Genomic DNA, 20,269 nt, shown 5'->3' with positions numbered 1-20,269 from the left:
GATTTAAAAAATTTTTTTTTCATTTTTAATGACCTCAAACTGGAGTTGTTAATTTTCACTTTTTTGGGTTAATTTTTTTTTTTTTGTAATTTTTTTTTCATGAACAGCTGCTAATTGTTTTTAAAAAAAGACAAATAAATTAATTTAAAGTAAAAGTATAACGTCTGTGATTTTATCTTAATCAGATAATTATAAGACCAAATCGTTTTTTGATCTTCCTCAACATATATCTTTGATTCTAAGGTATTAGGACGGCTAAAATATTTCGAAAAACATCTTGATATTATTTGAGAGAAGCATGGCTCTATACGAGCGTTTATAAAGGATACAAACTGGACCAAAGCAACGTCCTGACGGGCACGAAATTATTCGCTGAGCAAAAACATGTTTAAAAACTAGATAGATGTTGAAAATTGTTGTTATGACGACAAGAAGATTATGTAAAAAGTTAAAGGTATGATGATGAGTTCAAGTCTTACAGAATAAGAATTGATCCGCGATAGCGATCCGATAAGGCGACGAAACTACTCATTTATACGGACTGACGTAATTTTGTGAGTTCGGATGAATTTTGTTTTTTTTTCCAACAAATATAGCAAGGCTGGTTCTGTGCATCTATTCGAAAAAACTGTAGTAAGAAATTTTCTGGTACTGGGCGCGGGAGTTTTCTTGGATCTGACTTCCCTAACTATTACCAATTTTTCATCTTGTACCAATTTTCTATGGTGTTTGGTTTGTCAGCAACAAACCAAAGTTTTCGATTACTTGTCCATTTTCATAACCAATATTTTAGATCACGAATAAATTTTGAAATAGTACATAATTAATGAAATTCAGAATAATCATTAGTATAATTAACTGAGCTTCGATACAAATATCGGCGATAATTTCATTTTATTAGAAATGCTTCAATAGTTCTACTGTCTCTCTATATGTTCAACAATAAGTGCTACAAATGAGATAACTACAAAAAATTGAATTAATTGATTCTTTTCGTTTTCATTCTCATTTTAATTTTATTTACAATTAATCGCAGAAAAGTTTCAAATATATTGAAACTGCTCCAATACAGCTGCTGATTGTTTTAAAAATAATTGAAATTTGATATAAAGTAATATGAGCTACTCGATTTCGAATTGTAGTCACGAGGCATCACTCAGGTATGCAGAATTTACGAGACAATCTCCTGTCTGTCGAACAAACGAGCCGTGTACGTATTCTCGAACCATCTGATTGTACATAGTCGTAGCAAACCCTTTGAATGTGAGATTTGTGAGAAGTTGTTTGGACTAGAACATCATCTTGGATCTCACATAAATACAGTACATAATCGGAGCAACCCCTTCAAATGTGACATTTGCCCCATATCATTTGGATACAAGCATCATCTTAAAAGGCACAATCTGACGGTACATAATCGTAGCAAACCCTTTGAATGTGAGATTGGTCACAAATCATTTGGACAAAAAGCCAACCTCACTAAACACATAAATACAGTACACGATAAGAGAAAACGTTTTAAATGTTANATGTGCCCACACAATCCGCAAATATATTTTATTGGACCATGAACAAATTTGTGGTGTTCTTTCAATCGATCCCGGTCCTTCAACATCTTTCCGCATACATTGCATTGAAAACCTTCGTGAGGTGTATCGTCGTGGGCTGCTGAATTACTCGTTTGTGCAGGAGGATTTTTGTCCATGTTGTTTTTTCTTTTCCTGTGATCTGTTCTCATGTGCTCTCTCAAAGTTTTTCGATTGATGAATAACAACTGGTGTTCGTCGCAACTATATAGCCTCTGATAATGTGCCAGATGAGATGTTTGGATGTGCCAGATCAGACAGCATTTTTTACCGTATCTATTACTGCAATCGTTGCAAACGTAATTGGGGTCCATTTCCTCTTGTGGTTCTTCACTAGTCAGTTCAGAGCTTAAACCACCACTGCACGATGGCTGATGGAAGTCCATGATATTTTCTTGTTGATAAGAGACGTTTTCATTTTGTGATTCTTCACTAGTCGGTTCAGTGCTTGAAACATCATCATTCGATGGCTGATCGCAGTCCATGATATTTTCTTGTGGATAAGTGTCGTTTTCATTTTGTGGTTCTTCATTAGTTGGTTCGGTGCTTGAAACATCGTCATTCGATGGCTGATTGCTGTCCACGATAACGTTTTGTATGTAACTAACATTTTCATTTTGTCCTTCTTCAAAATTCGATCCAGTACCTAAACTTACACCATGTGGTGTCTGATTGTCAATGTTATTGACCTGGGAAGGAATCCAAGGGGGTGGTATGTTTGTTTCCATTGCCAACCTGTACCCCGCGCAGTCGTTGTGCATATGATGCTCGAGAGCATCAGATGGAAACATTTCTAAGCAGTACATACAAAATGAATAAGTTTGCAGGTAGTGATCGATTAAAGCGTCGTAAGAATAAAATAAACGTACACAAAAATGACACGAATAAATTTTTTTTTTTCAAAAAAAAAAACAAAGTTTTGTAGCGTTTACACTTTATAACACTACCGTTTCACAATTTGTATGAGTTAATGATAATCAATAATTTGTCAGAGTTTCTTGGGTAAGCCGTGGAATACGAATGTTGACATCAAAAGAAAATTTATAAATAAATAAAGTCAATAAATGACCACCTTTTTTAAGTTCTGTTAAACGATGATCAGCATTGCAGTGATACTTCAATCCTGGTTCGCTTTCATGCGACTTTGGGCACAAATTGCATTGAAAATCACTGGGAGAAGTCTCGTGGTGCGCTGTCGAACTACTCGGTTGTGCAGGCGGATTTGGGGCTACGTTGCTCTCATGTCTCCCGTAATCTGTCGAACGACCCGGTTGCTCCCAAGGATTTGGTCCAGCACCGGAGGATAATTGAGCAATTGCCAAACGGTACATCAAGCAGTTGTTGTCCAGATGCTGCTGGAGAGCATCACCATTCGGAAATACCCTCTTACAGTATGAGCAAAATGGATACTCCTGGGTGTAGTGAATATATAAAGCTGCGTCAGACTCAAAAAACCGTGCACAAAATTGACACTGACTCATTTTTTCTCAAAAAAAAAAGAGACAAAATTTCGTAGTTTTCCCACTTTATAACGTTAAATCGTTGCTCGAATGGATCAATATAACCGATAATTTGACAGACTCCCTCAGGTAAGCACTGAAACACGAATATTGACATTAAGAGGATATTTATAAATAAATAGTCAATAAATCGTTCAATTCAAATTCAAATAATGATCTGCCTTTAACATCGGATAATAGTATCAACTTGAGTTATTATAAAAATTCCATACGTCTGATCATTCACTCTTGAAAATCAGTCAAACTTTTTACAAGATTTAAAAAATTTTTTTTCCATTTTTAATGACCTCAAACTGGAGTTGATAATTTTCACTTTTTTGGGTTAATTTTTTTTTTGTAATTTTTTTGTGAGAGCTGTTCATAAACAGTCGCTAATTGTTTTTAAAAAGGAACAAATAAATTAATTTAAAGTAAAAGTATCACGTCTGTGATTTTATCATTGATCAGATAATTATAAGACCAAATCGTTTTTTGATCTTCCTCAACATATATCTTTGATTCTAAGGTATTAGGACGGCTAAAATATTTCGAAAAACATCTTGATATTATTTGAGAGAAGCATGGCTCTATACGAGCGTTTATAAAGGATACGAACTGGACCGAAGCCACGTCCTGACGGGCGCGAAATTATTCGCTGGGCAAGAAAATGTTTAAAAACTAGATAGATGTTGAAAATTGTTGTTATGACGACGAGGAGATTATGTAAAAAGTTAAAGCTATGATGATGAGTTCAAGTCTTACAGAATAAGAATTGATCCGCGATAGCGATCCGATAAGGCGACGAAACTACTCATTTATATGGACTGACGTAATTTTGTTAATTCGGATGAATTTTGTTTTTTTCCAACAAGTATAGCAAGGCTTGTTCTGTGCATCTATTCGAAAAAACTGTAGTAAGAAATTTTCTGGTACTGGGCGCGGGAGTTTTCTTGGATCTGACTTCCCTAACTATTACCAATTTTTCATCTTGTACCAATTTTCTATGGTGTTTGGTTTGTCAGCAACAAACCAAAGTTTTCGATTACTTGTTCATTTTCATAACCAATATTTTAGATCACGAATAAATTTTTAAATAGTACATAATTAATGAAATTCAGAATAATCATTAGTATAATTAACTAAGCTTCGATACATATATCGGCAATAACTTCATTTTATTAGAAATGCTTCAACAGTTCTACTGTCTCTCCATATGTTTAACAATGAGTGCTACAGATGAGATAACTACAAAAACTGAATTAATTGATTTTTTTTCGTTTTCATTTTCATTTTAATTTTATTTACAATTAATCGCAGAAAAGTTTCAAATATATTGAAACTGCTCCAATACAGCTGATGATTGTTTTAAAAATAATTGAAATTTGATATAAAGTAATATGAGCTACTCGATTTCGAATTGTAGTCACGAGGCATCATTCAGGTATGCAGAATTTACGAGACAATCTCCTGACTGTCGAACAAATGAGCCTTGTACGTATTCTCGAGCCATTTGGCGTCGGCGGATACACAATTATACTAAATAGGCTTTAAGAAATTTTAGGTATGTGTTGTGTACGAACTAGAGAGGTGTACGTAAAAAACAGTCGATGGAAACTATGTTTTTTATTATTTTATGCTCAATTTCAATAATTTTTTATTTCAAACGTTTTTACGGGTACCATTTGTATTTCATCGAATTCAAATTGCATACATCTCAGATGAAAAATTTCAGCAAATGCAATTGTATCATTTGTCACATCGATGCTTTATTCCTTTTATCCTTCGTGAACCTCTTTCATGTGAGATGATAAGTCCATGCTGCCAGAATTTTTCATTTTCAACGATACGCCAAGCTCTCCTTGAAATAGAACGTTTTCGGTCTTATTGCTCGCGTGTGAGTCTGCTGATGACGCCTCAAAGAGCCAATCTCCGTGAAGACGTTTCCGCACACGCGGCATTCGTGTTTGTGACGTCTACTGCGATGTTGTTTCAATCGACGATCTGTCGTGAACTTTTTTTCGCATACGTCACACTCGTGATCTTTTACTCCGTGAACTTCTTGATGCTGGATTAATCGAGACTTTGTAGCGAACAATTTTGGGCATTTGTCGCACGGGAGGGTTTTGGGTCCATGAACTTCTTTTTTATGTTTAGTTAAATTTTTTTTTAACCCAAAATTTTTGCTGCATTCATTACACTGGTTGTTTGTTAGTTGGTGAACATCTTTATGATGTCGACTTAAAACATGTTTTGTCGTGAACGATCTTGAGCAATTATCTACTGTGCAAATAAAGTTTTTTTCTTTTGTGTGAATTCCCTTAAGATGATCATTTAAATTAAAAAAAGTTTTAAATATGTGCCCACACAATCCGCAAATATATTTTATTGGACCATGAACAAATTTGTGGTGTTCTTTCAATCGATCCCGGTCCTTCAACATCTTTCCGCATACATTGCATTGAAAACTTTCGTGAGGTGTATCGTCGTGGGCTGCTGTATTACTCGTTTGTGCAGGCGAATTTTGTTCTACGTTGTCTCTTTGTCTCCTGTGATCTGTTTGCATGTGCTCTCTCAAAGTTTTTCGATTGATGAATAACAACTGGTGTTCGTCGCAACTATAAAGCCTCTGATAATGTGCCAGATGAGAGGTTTGGATGTGCCAGATCAGACAGCCTTTGCTACCATATCTATTATTACGTTTGCAACGATTGCAGGTTGGGCAATCGTTGCAAAAGTAATTACCGTCCATTTCATCTTGTGGTTCTTCACAATTCAATTCGGTTAAACTTCTATCGCGTGATGTCCGATGGTAATCATCGTTTTCACCTTGTGATCCTTCACAATTCGGTTCAGTGCTTAAATCTCCGCTGCACGATGTATGTTGGCAGTCCATGATATTGTCTTGTGAATAAGTGTCATTTTTATTTTGTGGTTCTTCATAATTCGGTTCAGTGCTTGAAACATCGTCATTCGATGGCTGATCGCAGTCCATGATATTTTCTTGTGGATAAGTGACGTATTCATTTTGTGGTTCTTCACTAGTTAGTTCAGTGCCTAAAACTCCACTACACGATGGCTGATGGCAGTCTATGATATTTTCTTGTTGATAAGTGTCGTTTTCATTTTGTAGTTCTTCACTTGTCAGTTCAGTGCTTAAACCACCACTGCACGATGGCTGATTGAAGTCGACGATATTGTCTTGTGGATTAGTATCGTTTTCATTTTGTGGTTCTTCATTAGTTGGTTCAGTACTTGAAACATCGACATTCGATGGCTGATGGCTGTCCACGATAATGTTTTGTATGTAACTAACATTTTCATTTTGTCCTTCTTCAAAATTCGATCCAATACCTAAACTTACACCATGTGGTGTCCGATTTTCAATGTTATTGACCTGGGAAGGAATCCAAAGGGGTGGTATGTTTGTTTCCATTGCCAACCTGTACCCTGCGCAGTCGTTGTGCATATGATGCTCGAGAGCATCAGATGGAAATATTTCGAAGCAGTACATGCAAAAAGAATAAGTTTGCTGGTAGTGATCCATTAAAGCGTCGTAAGAATGAAATAAACGTACACAAAAATGACACGAATAAATTTTTTTCTCAAAAAAAAAAAAAACAAAATTTTGTAGCGTTTACACTTTATAACACTATACCGTTTCACAATTTGTATGAGTTAATAATAATCAATAATTTGTCAGACTTTCTTAGGTAAGCCGTGGAATACGAATGTTGAAAACAAAAGAAAATTTATAAATAAATAAAGTCAATGAATGGTCAAGTTCAAAATCGTATCAAATTTTTATGTCGGTGCGAGATAATATTTTCTACTTGTAGTCTTATTTTAAATATAAAAAGAATTTACATTTTGGAACTCAAGTAATTATAAAAATGTATCCAGTGATGCATAAAAAAGTTTTACATAACATTCAAATCTAAGAAAACTAATCCATACCCAATGATAAAGTTCTGAACTTTCAAAAAAATCTAAAAAATCCAAATCAAAAGAAAGTAGGGTACTTATACCAGTGACTGACCGCTTTCGACCAGTAAATGACCACTTTTGGATGTGCAATAATTATCGGTTTTCCTTATTAAATTATGATCAAACATAGAAAACAAGATGCATCGTTCACTAAAGAATTGGATTACGTCCATACAAATATATTTTTAATTGTTTTCATATGATATTTTCTAAAACGGTCATTCATTGGTACCCGGTCATTCATTGGTCTGACTACCCTACAAAGTTTCGACTCTAAGTGCGGTTCTCAACCAAATGTTTCATGATTTATTGAAAAAGTTTGGTTTTGAAATTGAATTGAAGTCCAAATTTTTTTAAAGCAAAAGCTCATAGTCGTACGTATTCAAAACGATCGTTAGTATGATGAACAATTTGAAGACCATTATAATAATTCAAAGTCATTGGAAAAGCAATTTTCAATGCGTAAATTGCGTGATTTTTTGGCACTCAGCGGAGTCTACTTTAGCTACTATAAAAATTCAGCGAAATGAGCCTCACGATCTACTGTTCAAAACCAGTAGTGAGAGTCCTTTTTATTGTAATGAATTTTTAATCTTCTGTCATTTTCAATGCTTTTGAATTGGACTTGTTAATTCTTACTTGTTTTGACTTTAATTGATTTCGTAAATTTCGAGGAAAAGTTTCATTTCAAAGAGCTGTTCTAATCAACCACCTGATGGTTTTTAAAATGAATTCACATGCACGAATTAAAGTTGTTTGAATAAAATTTGATGTTTAGATTTTTAATCGTCTATTTTAATTATGAAGAATCATATTAAATTTTAATGATTTTGTCAAACACGCCAACTATTTACTACTAACTACTACAACCGCTGCTGCTCACGACGTACCACGAGGAGAGGGCGCATCTTGATTCTCTCTTGAAGGAGCTCTTTCGAGGCAAATAAGACACTTGGCCCTTTATATACACGCGGGCGCGCGCGGGGGGTAAACTCAGCCTTTGACGAAGGAACGCACACGGATATGATAAACACACACACGCGCGAGAGAGCTTGTTTGCTGCGGTCCGCACTGCTGCCACCCTCCCGCACCCGCCACTTTCACCGCCGCGACCTGTACACTCGGAGCGTTATATATATAGTAAGGCATCTCGTGTGTACACAACGCAGCTTTGGCTGCGACGCGATACTTCGTAAACGACGTACCGAATTTCGCAATGAACGTTCTGAACTTCGAGGACCGTCGAAGGTGGTGTTTTTTTTTTTTTCGTTACATCCAACAGTTACGACAACGCGTGCATCAGCGTTTCTCAACTTTTCCCATATACATACGAAGTCTCGACCTCCACGCTCTTCGAGATCGTATAACAATATACCAGAATATAGATACACAGCAGCACGTGTGGCATTCGATCGAGAACACAAGTGCACTCGAGTTACCATTATCGTTATTATTATTGCCTTATCATTTAATACGCGCCGAGGATGATAAATGACTGCATCGAGCGAAAGTGCCGACGCCGACATGGTATATAATATTATGTAGAAACCAAAAGTTGCCCTGGCATTATACGCGAAAACTTGACGCCGCTGCTTTGTTGGCAAATATCTTGGCTCGATGTATATAATAATATCTCGCGCGTGGCAATTGTGAGTGGAATCGTTCTTACGCGCGGTGTACTACATCATACATTATTATACATCGGAGAAGCGCATTACTCTATATATATGTATAGGACTCTGCGTCTTTTTTGGGCTATCTCGAGCAAGAGGCGAGGAAGAAAAAAAGAGCGGAGAGCGAATCGCTCGTGCGTAACGCGTCGACGGATATCGATTCGTCGGCGATATGGATTACGACGTTTTTTTTTATCTCTCGTGCGGCAATATGGATGTATTAGATTGATATTATAATATCGAGCGATCGACGTGTATTAGGATAAAGCTGAGCTTCGTTTTTCGATTATAAAGACTCAAATCGTACGCAAATGTGTAATACCTTTCTTTTTTTCCTATTTCTCGAAACGATGCAGAATTTCCTCTCATATACATCCTTTCCGGTACGTAATACGCTAAGAGAGAGAGAGAGAGATGGGGAGAGAGAGAGAGAGAGAGAGAGAGAGAGATACTTGTTCGAGCTGAAAAATTCATTATCCTTTATAGGAGAGAAATCGAGGTAAAATTTCGATTTCGAAATTGCGACCGCCTAAAACGTCTAATGCATCTCTCCGATTTGTAATATCGTCGATTCTCGCTTTAATTGCAGCTCTCTCATACTGTAACGCGGAATTATAATTCGCGCGTTAAGTCGTGAGCGCGAATTTGAATTTACAGAAAAGTAACTTGCGCGGCTCGTCGTACAGTAAGTACGACGAGCAGACGATAATAAATAATCGAGGGACCTACGATCGATCGTCGTAGCGCGTGAACCCTCACTTCGTGTCCGAGCGTCAAACTGTGTTTGTGAACTTTGCGTGCGAGCGAACCAACGCGGATCCACCTCGAGCGACGACCCTGTGCGAGTGGATCCTGCAGACGACTTTGTCAGCGACGAGTAAGCGACCGAGTATCTATTGTATTCATTGCGAGCGTGCGTGCGGCCCTAATTTAATCGAATTATTACTAATTAATTTTCATGCGAATAAATCGCTTTATTTCATTTTATTAATTCGCGACTGATTATTTATTTCGTGTTGCCTATTTCGACCCATTTCAGCAAGGCGATTACTCGACGAGCAACGGCTCGTCGAGCATCTGTACGCGGGATCATCACCAGAGCTCGTCGAAGCAGAGTATCGACGAGTTGTATTGTGCAACGCGGGTTTGCGATCATATTCTCGTGTAGCACGAGCTAGCCGGCTCTTCTGCAAGGCATTCCCCGTTACATAATTGGCGCCCAACTTAAAAATCCACGCGAACCGAGACCTAGATTAAAGTCCAGTGAGTGATAGAGTGTACCTGGGGCGACCGTTAAATAATTTGCGCCCGGATTAAAAACCCACGCGACTCAGGACCTAGTGAAAAATCTAGTGTTAGATAGAGTGTGAGAACTCCTAATTTGGTAGTTCACGGTATCGTGTAATTTGTTTGGTGATTGATCGCGTATCGCGAGTTGCGATCGAGAAATAAATGCGTTTGTTCGAGGTGTGAGAATATAAGTTCGTTACATTTTTAAGTGCGAGTGTACTCAGTGTGTAGAAGTGCGTATACACGGTCAGATAAGTAAGATCATTCGGTAGCGCGAGAGAGACCGAATGTAAACAAAAGCTAGACTCGACGAAGGGTGTAGCACAGATCGAACACACGTACATCGAAATTACGCGGCTATTGCTGTGATTAGCGCGAGAAAATTTCGGCTGCCCATCGCGTGTAGTGTAACGTCTCGGCAGGTATCCTGTCGAGATAGAATTTGTAATTACGAGAGGTAATTGACCTGAAATCAGCCGAGTTTAAATTTTGGAGCTCGCGAAGCACTGGCGCGAAAACTCGTAGAGACACAATCGACTAATAACGTGGATGATTTATCATATAATTTGAAAGTCAATTTTACATGTTTGATACATGAATGGCGCGAAAGTCTAGGATAAATTCAAAAATCGTTTCGTTTAAAGATTTTTAACTGTTTTTTTTGTTCTTTGTTTTATTTTGAGTTTTTCGATATTCGACATCGTTGCAATACGACGAGACGCGGCTAAATCGAACCATTACATCCCGTCTCTCTTGCCTACCAGGGTCTGCGATGTGCTCTTGATAGGCCGTGATAAAATTTTTGTTCATTTTGTACAGGGCATAACGCATAAATACAACCCCAATAGCGATAGTAAGCGAAGAGCACAGAGCAGATTAATGTAAGACAAAATTCGAACTTTTGCAAAGTTTATTTTCCGATTTGGTCTATAAGAAATAGAATTTCGGAAGAATAACCAGTAGAGATAACTCTACTGGTACAGTCGATAAAAGACCCATAATTGAGAATTCAAAACGTTGATGCAAAAAGGCATTGAACAATACAGTTAGATATACGCTTTTAATTACGTTTTCTTTGTTGTTGTGACCCAGTGATCTGTCAGTCGGTATTCACGTTACCTGCTGTTTCGAACGGACGTGTCCGAAATTCAATTTCTTGACCACTTGATTTATTTGTATAAATATAATTTATTTCTGTAATATTTTTTTGTATACTGGATATTTTTGGTATTTTTGGGAAATATTTATTTAAATACGAGAGGATACAGAGTTGTCAGCGACGACAGCAAGAGATGGCTACAGAATGGGAGAATTTGGATGTATCAGTGGTAACAGCAGAGCTCGAGAGACTGAGGAAGCAAATCGAAGAAATGAAAATGCAGCAATCGACCGGCGAAACAGCGGCGTACAGAGAGCCAAACGAAGGAACACCCAGATACAAGAGGGACATTGGCGAAGCAGTGCGCAGATGGAAAATTCAATTCGACGGATTTGGACAGATGAGTGTGGAGAGCTTCATCGAGAGAGTCGAGGAGTGCAGCTTTCTAGCAGGCTTGACCGACAGAGACCTCCTGCTAGTGTTGTCAGAAACGCTGACTGGTACTGCGGCAAATTGGTACCGTAGTAATCGATACAACTTCCGGACATGGGATGATTTTTGCAAGGCAGCAAGAAAAATGTTTGGGATAGACCGGTACGGACATCAGCAGCTCCTCGAACAGATCAAGAAGCGCACTCAAGGCCCGGATGAGAGAGTAGCAGAATACATCATCTGCATTCAAAGTGTCTTCAACAAGCTCCAGCCAGAGTTAGACGTGCAGACACAGTTGGATTATCTGCACGGTGGAATGTTGCCAGATCTCCAGAAGATGGTATGCAGAAGATTCCTTCGATCGATCGATGATCTCCTGGAAGAGGCAGTAGAAGCCGAGAACACGATAAGGAAAGCGAATCAGTATCGTGCACCGACGTCGGACGAGACAACATTGCCAGAGCTTAGGTATAAGCCAAGAAAGAGTGAAGACACAAGCTACAGAATCTCATCACTGTCAAATCCAAATGACGAAGTATCCACGCTCATGCAGGCACAGATCGAAGCTACGCAGCGCCTGTCCGAATCTGTAAAAGAGCTGCAGAGTCGAATGACGTCACTGGAGAAAAGATTTTGCGAGAAGAAGCAGACGGAATTACTGCAGAAAGTCTCCGAGTCAATAACGGAGTCGCAAAATCATAACTGCAACCCGTCAGGAAAACCTGGCGGGCAAAATCATCAACGAAGAAGAAACAACACACAACAAAGGAAAAACATTTCGTCAACGCAACAAGCGGCCATACAACCCTTGAGTCCCGCTAAAAATAAAAAGAAGAAAACACGAGAAATACGCTGCTATGGATGCGGAGTCCCGAACGTGTACAGGAAAAATTGTACCACTTGTTCGGAGAATGGTACGATCGGAAAGGCTGCTGGTAATCTGAAGAGACAGCAGATCGCAGCACAAACACAAGAAGGTATGCCCGACGAGAAAAACGAAAACCACAGCTCGTCGGGAAATACTAATGTCACAGAAAATCTGGAAGGACACTGGTGGATGCAGGTCCAGGTCGGCGACAAAGAAGTACGTGGACTTTACGACACCGGTGGAAATCGCACGACGATGACGGAAATCGCTGTGCAGTTCGCAAGGCAATGCGGTCGTACGGTAACGGCCGTAGACAGCCGACGAACGAGGTGCGCGAACGACTCGGCGTCGGTAATCACAGGATTCGTCGACTTGCCTTTCACGATAGGTGGTATAACTCGAGATGTACGAGTCGATATTATGCCAGATCTGTGGACAAATTGCTTGTTGGGATCGAATTTCACAAGAACCTTTCAGACGATCCACAACCCGACAACGAACGAATGCATAGTTGGCTTGAACGAAGCAACGGTACCTATGGAATTCGTGGCTGATCAGTCGAAAATATCAGCAATTGGTCTCGTTGAGTTATCTCAACGAGAATTATGTAAACGATCGAAAGTTCACCTGAACGAAGCAAGCTTCACCGTGAAAAAGGATGCGAGCATGTGTGATTGCTCAGAAGTAAAGCATCTCAGGGCGCGGGTGAATTGCGATAGGATGAAACTCGACCGATCACGAATGAAGGAAATACTAAATTTCTCGATACCTACATCGGCGAAGCAGCTAAGACGATTCTTAGGCATGTGTTCGTGGTATCGAACATTTTCGAAGGATTACGAAAATCTGACTGAGCCATTGACGAGATTGACGAGGGCCCAGGTCAAATACGTATGGTCAGCAGAACAGCAGAAAGCTTTTGAAAAAATCAAGACCCAATTGTCAGAAGCGCTGCAGGTGAATTATAAAAATTGCAAGACGAAATTCGTAGTCCAGACTGAAGCAAGTGATACCAGCCTGGGAGCGGTATTATTGCAGAATATCGACGGTGAAAAGAAAGTGCTTGAAGTCGCAAGCAGAGAGCTTTCTTGCGTCGAAAGGAATTATACAGCCACAGAGCGCGAGTGTCTCGGCGTGATCTGGTCTGTCGGAAAATTCCAACCGTACATCGAAGGACATGAGTTTACGTTGGTCACGGACCACGCGAGTCTTCGATGGTTGTGCAACTTGAGAAACCCAACGGGAAGGTTGTCCCGTTGGGCAGTAAAGTTACAAAAGCACAGATACAAAGTGGTGAAACGAAAAGGAACATTCGACTACGTGCCAGGTACTCTAGGGAGAGTGAATCCAACGGTGAAGTTGACGGCCGAGAGGTTCAACGAGGACCACAACGCCATCCGCTGGAACAACCACATCGTTAACGAAGACGAAGAGCTAAGAAAAGCGAAGTTCAAAGAAGAAGCGCGCGACGAAGAAAGCGAGGTAGTTTTAAGGAAAAATGCGAGCGGAAACATAGTTTTAAGCGCACCACCTCGAACAAACGTCGCGAACGAACATCAAACAGCGAAAAGCGTACGTCGAAACGCAACGTCGTAGCGAAGGCGAAACCGGCCGAGAAAAAGATATGCGATCTCGTCCGGTCCGCGAACAAATTCGAGATAGAAACCACAAAACCGAGTAAAGGAAATACGAAAGCCCACGTAGTACGTAAGCACGAGTGCAAATTAATGGTTAGTGTACAAATGTTTGGTCGAAAACAAACAAATTCACGCTCACGTTTTTTTTTTCGACTGAGAACCTTAAAAGGTTATCGCTCAGTCTGGAGGGGGGCTGTAACGCGGAATTATAATTCGCGCGTTAAGTCGTGAGCGCGAATTTGAATTTACAGAAAAGTAACTTGCGCGGCTCGTCGTACAGTAAGTACGACGAGCAGACAATAATAAATAATCGAGGGACCTACGATCGATCGTCGTAGCGCGTGAACCCTCACTTCGTGTCCGAGCGTCAAACTGTGTTTGTGAACTTTGCGTGCGAGCGAACCAACGCGGATCCACCTCGAGCGACGACCCTGTACGAGTGGATCCTGCAGACGACTTTGTCAGCAACGAGTAAGCGACCGAATGTCTATTGTATTCATTGCGAGCGTGCGTGCGGCCCTAATTTAATCGAATTATCACTTATTGATTTTCATGCGAATAAATCGCTTTATTTCATTTTTATTAATTCGCGACTGATTATTTATTTCGCGTTGCCTATTTCGACCCATTTCAGCAAGGCGATTACTCGACGAGCAACGGCTCGTCGAGCATCTGTACGCGGGATCATCACCAGAGCTCGTCGAAGCAGAGTATCGACGAGTTGTATTGTGCAACGCGGGTTTGCGATCATATTCTCGTGTAGCACGAGCTAGCCGGCTCTTCTGCAAGGCATTCCCCGTTACAATACATACATACGCGCATAAAATTCAGTACGCGCTATTCAATCCATTCGAGCGCGCAAGTGTGCGGTGTATCCGCGGATCGGATATATGCATATAAAGCTCCGAGGTGTGCCGAGCTTTAAAATATCCATCGGAACGTCGGCGGAGGGGAGAGCCGAGCCACCGCGTCGTGCACGTCGTGTGATCTGGCGTACAGCACCACCACCGCCGCACGCGAAACGCAATTATATTTCCGCAGATTATACGGCGTATACGTATGTACGTAGGTAGTATATGTGAGGGCGCGTTTAAGCGATATCCGTTGAACACGTGTCCTATGCATTTTTTAACGAGCTCGCGCGTGTCCCACGACTCTCTGCATAGAGAGCTGCGCCGAGCTCCATTACCATATTTGATTGTGTCCGAGCTGTAATTTTTTTCTTTCGCTCCTCTTTTTGTCGATATGTTTATCTTCGTGCGTATGTGTAGGTGAGTTTCGTATCACCGCGCGAGGCACCGATACAAATCTAATTTATTGAAATCGGATGCACACGAATTCGTTGTATAGGGTCAATTTAATCGTAGAAAATTCAAATGAATAACAAATCAATATAATCAAAGGAATATAGATTGATAAAAATTGTGCTATATATTCGAACTCGTCAGCGGGACTAACCGCACGACTCGCGCGCGCGCGAAACTTGAATAAAATATCCGCGCGCAGCCTCGCGATCTGCTCGCGACAGGCGTGGCAAGAGGCTTTGAAGTTTCCTAAGCCGCGCGCCTCGAAGATAGTTAAATTGACTTCTTTGTCGAATTACTTTTGAGGCTCTCGAGTTGCCTATCAGAAACTCTCGAGCAGCCTTGATTATTGCCTTCGACGGCTTCTGAGATTTTGCATAATAATAATAATATAAATCAGCTTTCGAGCCAATTGTTATGCGGCTACGCTTCTGCGCGTGTCGATCGACAACAGCAGTAACTGCAACGACGCGATATACCCCGTATATAATACGGAGAGATGATCATCGAATCAACCAGAACAATCCATGACAATTTCCTTCCCCCCCGCCTATACTTTCGTCATGCGCATAAACCTCATTGGGTCGCGGTGACGACTGTCGTGAATATTCCCTTACATAAATATACCTCGTCGTCCTCAGCTCCTACCTCCCTCTCTGCCTGTTTAACCGAATGAATCATCTCATTGATTGAAGCGCAATACATATATTGTAGCAATATCTATGCACGCTCGTACGTGACAAGATAAAGGTACCGCGTCCACTGCCCGGTTTGTATAACGTAATATACGAGGCTCTAAAATGAGAAAACCCCCCCGTGTTATATAATACATAATCACGGGCTTATAGGGCAAGCTACGCGCGCGCGACCATTATGTGCGGCGAAATTTCAATTAATTCTCTCTCGTGTGTGTGTGTGGGCCACGCGCGCCGTGTACTTAATGTAATCGCCGTGACGTACCGCTGCTGTATAAAAAAAAAACACAACACAACAAATTATTAACTATACCTGTATGCCACGGCCATCGGAATGTGTGCGTAAGTGTGTACGAACGCGTATGCGGAGAGAAAAATAACGCGAATACCGTACGTGACGACGACGACACAATTATTTAAACCGATGCATTAAATTCGAACAAGGGCGCGTGACGATTTCGAGAAAAGCCCGGGATTAAATATTATATTATATATAAATGCGCGCGAACGAGCTTATAAACAGCACACACCCACACACATTGCTGTATATATATTCGCGCACCCACGCGTGTGTAAATTGCTAATGGAGCCGCACCGACGCTGCGGCGTTTTGATTATCATCGGGGGTTGGTATACTGTAATACCGAGCTGTGTATAGCAATGTTCTATATGCGCATCGACGATATTATTATTCCACCTATGCGTACGTGTATGTGTATTAAATATACGCAGCTGCTGCTGCCGCGGAATCCGTGTATGCCTGCGTTTATTTGTCCAGCGCGATAGGTAAATGCATTTACTCACTGGTACGTAACGATGTATATATGCGTCTGTGTATCTATACAGCGTGCGCTATTAAATCGAATAAATTATCCCAGTTTTCCCGTATATCTGCGTTGTAATACGCGCGCATTATGCGAATGCGTCGATCGCTCGCGTGCCTCGAGCCTATATGTGTACGGTAACAACAACCTCGACTCTGTAACTGTGAAATTTTCTTGCAAAGTTTCGATCGATGCTTTGTATTTTGATATTGTTGCTGATCGATGAGAACGCGCTTTGATCTTCGTTTTGGCAAAGCACAGCGACGAAACGCTGCACCGTTGAAAAAAAAATTATTGATTTCTTTCAGTACATTGGTTGAACATCATATTTTTTCTGCAAAAAATATGAAAAAGATATGAATCTAAACTCAAATTTGAGCATTTTCATTGAAAATTAAAATTTTAATAACGATTTAATACCGGATATCCCCCCCTAGATGGCGAATACGTCTATCAGAAAATCTACAAGCGGCAAAGTCAAAATAATTGGATAAATAAAGCACGAGTTAGTACAGTCTCGAGGTATTACTGTACTTGGTATTATTGTAAATTGAACATTAAAGAACTTATAATCATAGTGAATGCGAGAATAAAGCTCTATTTAAAAATTATATTTATCTCGTCACGACGAGTCCCGCAAATTCGATTTGACACTTTTCAATGCATTTATATAACTCGTCTCCACTTCCATTTAAAATGTGTCCCGAAAACTTAGCACTCGAATTTCATTGTCAGATGTTGACTCGAAACTTTGAGCCTAACTAGGTAAAAACTCGCTGAAACTTTATTCAATATCGCAAATACTAGTTTTGTACATTTTTTGGAATAATTTATAAAAATCATCCAACGATACGTATAACGTTGTCGACTCTTTTGCGCGGTGCTCGATATAAAAAGCTTATTCTCGCGAGGTAGGACAAACAAATTATTTTATTTTAAAAAAGTCGAAACTTTTGCCCCGGCGCCAAGCGAGCACACGACTGCCACGCTCCAAGTTGAAAATGTAATTTTAAACGAAAATTTCCTAGTTTCTCTCTTTCTCTCTCTGCAAAAAAAAGAAGAAAAAATATAGAGAGTCAAATCGCGTATATACTCCGGCTCGTATGTACATGACACTAGGTGAAAATCGTACACTTTTGTGTGAATATTCTCGTTAGAGAAGTTATATGTGCCCCGGTGGCTTTGCCACGCGAGTCGAGAGTCGACAGTCGTGATTTTTATATTTTCCGAGCTTTTGCCAAGCTCGGGTCGTCGGCCCCCTTCGGCTCGTCGCTCGTCGCTCCTCGTCGTCGACGGCTATAACAGGATGGCTTTTATAATGCAAGCAGCAGAAGAGTTTTATTGGAAACCTAAAATTAAACTCTTACAAAATGCTCGGGGCTTCGAAAGCTTATACAGCTTCGATACACTGCACTGAAAATACGTTATTTTCCACGATATTACAGCTATATAAATATATAACGCTGTGTGTATCGTTAAGATGAAATGAGCAACTTGTTCAACATTTTTCTCTTTCAACTTTGCCCATGCAATATAATACACTCGCCTCGATGTTGTTTTAACTATTTTCTTATTTTCTTTTCTTTTTCTTTTTTTGCACACAGAAAATGGACGGCAACAAGGACGGGGTCGTGACGCTGTCGGAGTTCCTCGAGGCTTGCAACGCCGATCCTCAGATTACAGGCGGCATTACCAATCTCGAGACGTGCTTCTGACAAGCGAACGCGATACGCTACTATTTGCGCTGGACTTAGAGCACCGCATGATCTTTCTCACGAGCTCATGAAAAATGCAACTTGTCACACGGTTGCGCGCTGCATGGGGGGCTGCGGTGTTCAGTGAGAAAATATCATCAGTTTTGTATTTTCATTCTTTTTGTTTTTTTTTTCAGTCAGAAACGAAGATGCGACGACAGGTGAGCATCGATTGTAATTCAGCAGCGGCCGAAAGTCGCTCGAAGTTACGATTGGGAATTTTTCTAATAAAACTAACAAAACAGGATAAAAAAAGAGAGAAATGTATCGTACTTATTTTATTTTATCGTTGAGTACTGTACTTAAAAAGTAAAAATTTGTTAATTAACTGCTTACGACGAGAAAGATATTAAGAATGAAATACAAAGTGAAAGGAGGTACGAAAAGTTGATAGAATCAGAATAGTACAAGGAAAGAAAACAATAAATTTCATGCGGGGTCTTCAAAGATCTAATGTACGATTTTAAAATTTACAATAAAAAAAGTATCACGCATAGAAAAAATATATATATTATATAGAATAAATATATATTATTGATGGTTTTGGAAATAGTAACAATGTAAATTAAATAAATAAATAAATAAATAAATAAATAAATATAAATATGTTAACGAACCAGTAAGAATGAAAATTGAAGAAGGTGCCAAAAAAATATCTACAGACCCGTTGACCGTAATCTACATTGGTCGCAGTTATATTGAATTGTTGAAATGAAATGAAAGTTATATATGATCGGAGAACAGAGAAAAATAGTTGTTATAAAAATGGTTATTACAATGCTTGCAGAATATTTAAATCGCGACAAAGCCTTTATTTATGACATACAATGAAATTTCACGAGCGAGAACGAAGCAAGATTTTTCGCAGGTAATATAATTTGCATTGAATTGTAAAACAGCTAATTTTATCAATTAAACTTTTGTTTGGAACTGTAAACCTTCAAAGGATCAACTACCTTGAAGGTGGATTTGTAATTTGGAAATTGGATTGAATAATTATTTACAAGACACGTAAATGAAATTTAGTTCAATTTTTAAAATTGGTTATAAGAATAAAGAAGTTTCGAAGAAAAAAGTTACAGCTTTGTGAAGAAATAAATATATTATCTAATATAAATAGCTAATAGAACAGATACATGAAAATATTTACATGGATAAAGTGAATTTAAACATTAATATTAAAAGCAACAATGGTAAACATTAAAGCAGGGAAGGATAGATTTAAAAAAAAACTAATAACGTGCATTATAAAGTAAAAAAAGAAGTAAATTCTATTTATCGAGAAAAATAGTTTAATGTTTATTTTACGTCGTTAAAAATAAAACAGATAAATTATAATACAATTTTTTTTATATTTTAAAAAGTTGTATAATAGCGAGCTTGGAAATTCATCGTTAAATTATATAAAATACAACTCTATAATACAATTAATAAAGAAAGAATGTAATGTTGAAATAAATAAAAAAATATTTATTTAAAATGATACACATATAAACGCAAGTAGATATACACATACACTCGGCATGTGACCATGAAAAATACGAAGTTTATTTTTATGATAAAATATTTTAAAGAATTCTGTATAAAGTGCTGAAATATTGGTTGTAAAATTTTTTTCCAAAGC

The 20,269-nt window shown here is 39.1% G+C and overlaps 1 protein-coding gene across 3 annotated transcripts in view; it reads left to right on the top strand.

Moving 5' to 3' along the window:
• The window catches only part of LOC106651556 (Kv channel-interacting protein 1-like), a 167,835-nt gene extending 147,900 nt beyond the window's left edge, over positions 1–19,935 (top strand). For all 3 annotated transcript variants that reach the window (XM_023459041.1, XM_014370100.2, XM_023459040.1), the window contains one exon: positions 18,496–19,935. In XM_023459041.1, the coding sequence (XP_023314809.1) occupies positions 18,496–18,606 (111 nt within the window). In that variant the 3' untranslated portion in view covers positions 18,607–19,935. The remainder of the gene's footprint in view (positions 1–18,495) is intronic.
• Positions 19,936–20,269: the final 334 nt, after the last annotated feature.

This window comes from Trichogramma pretiosum, unplaced genomic scaffold, assembly GCF_000599845.2.
Source record: "Trichogramma pretiosum strain Unisexual culture from Peru unplaced genomic scaffold, Tpre_2.0 scaffold53, whole genome shotgun sequence".
Taxonomy (NCBI): domain Eukaryota; kingdom Metazoa; phylum Arthropoda; class Insecta; order Hymenoptera; family Trichogrammatidae; genus Trichogramma; species Trichogramma pretiosum.
Note: the sequence above shows the minus strand (reverse complement) of the source record. Positions and strands in the feature narration are given on the sequence as shown.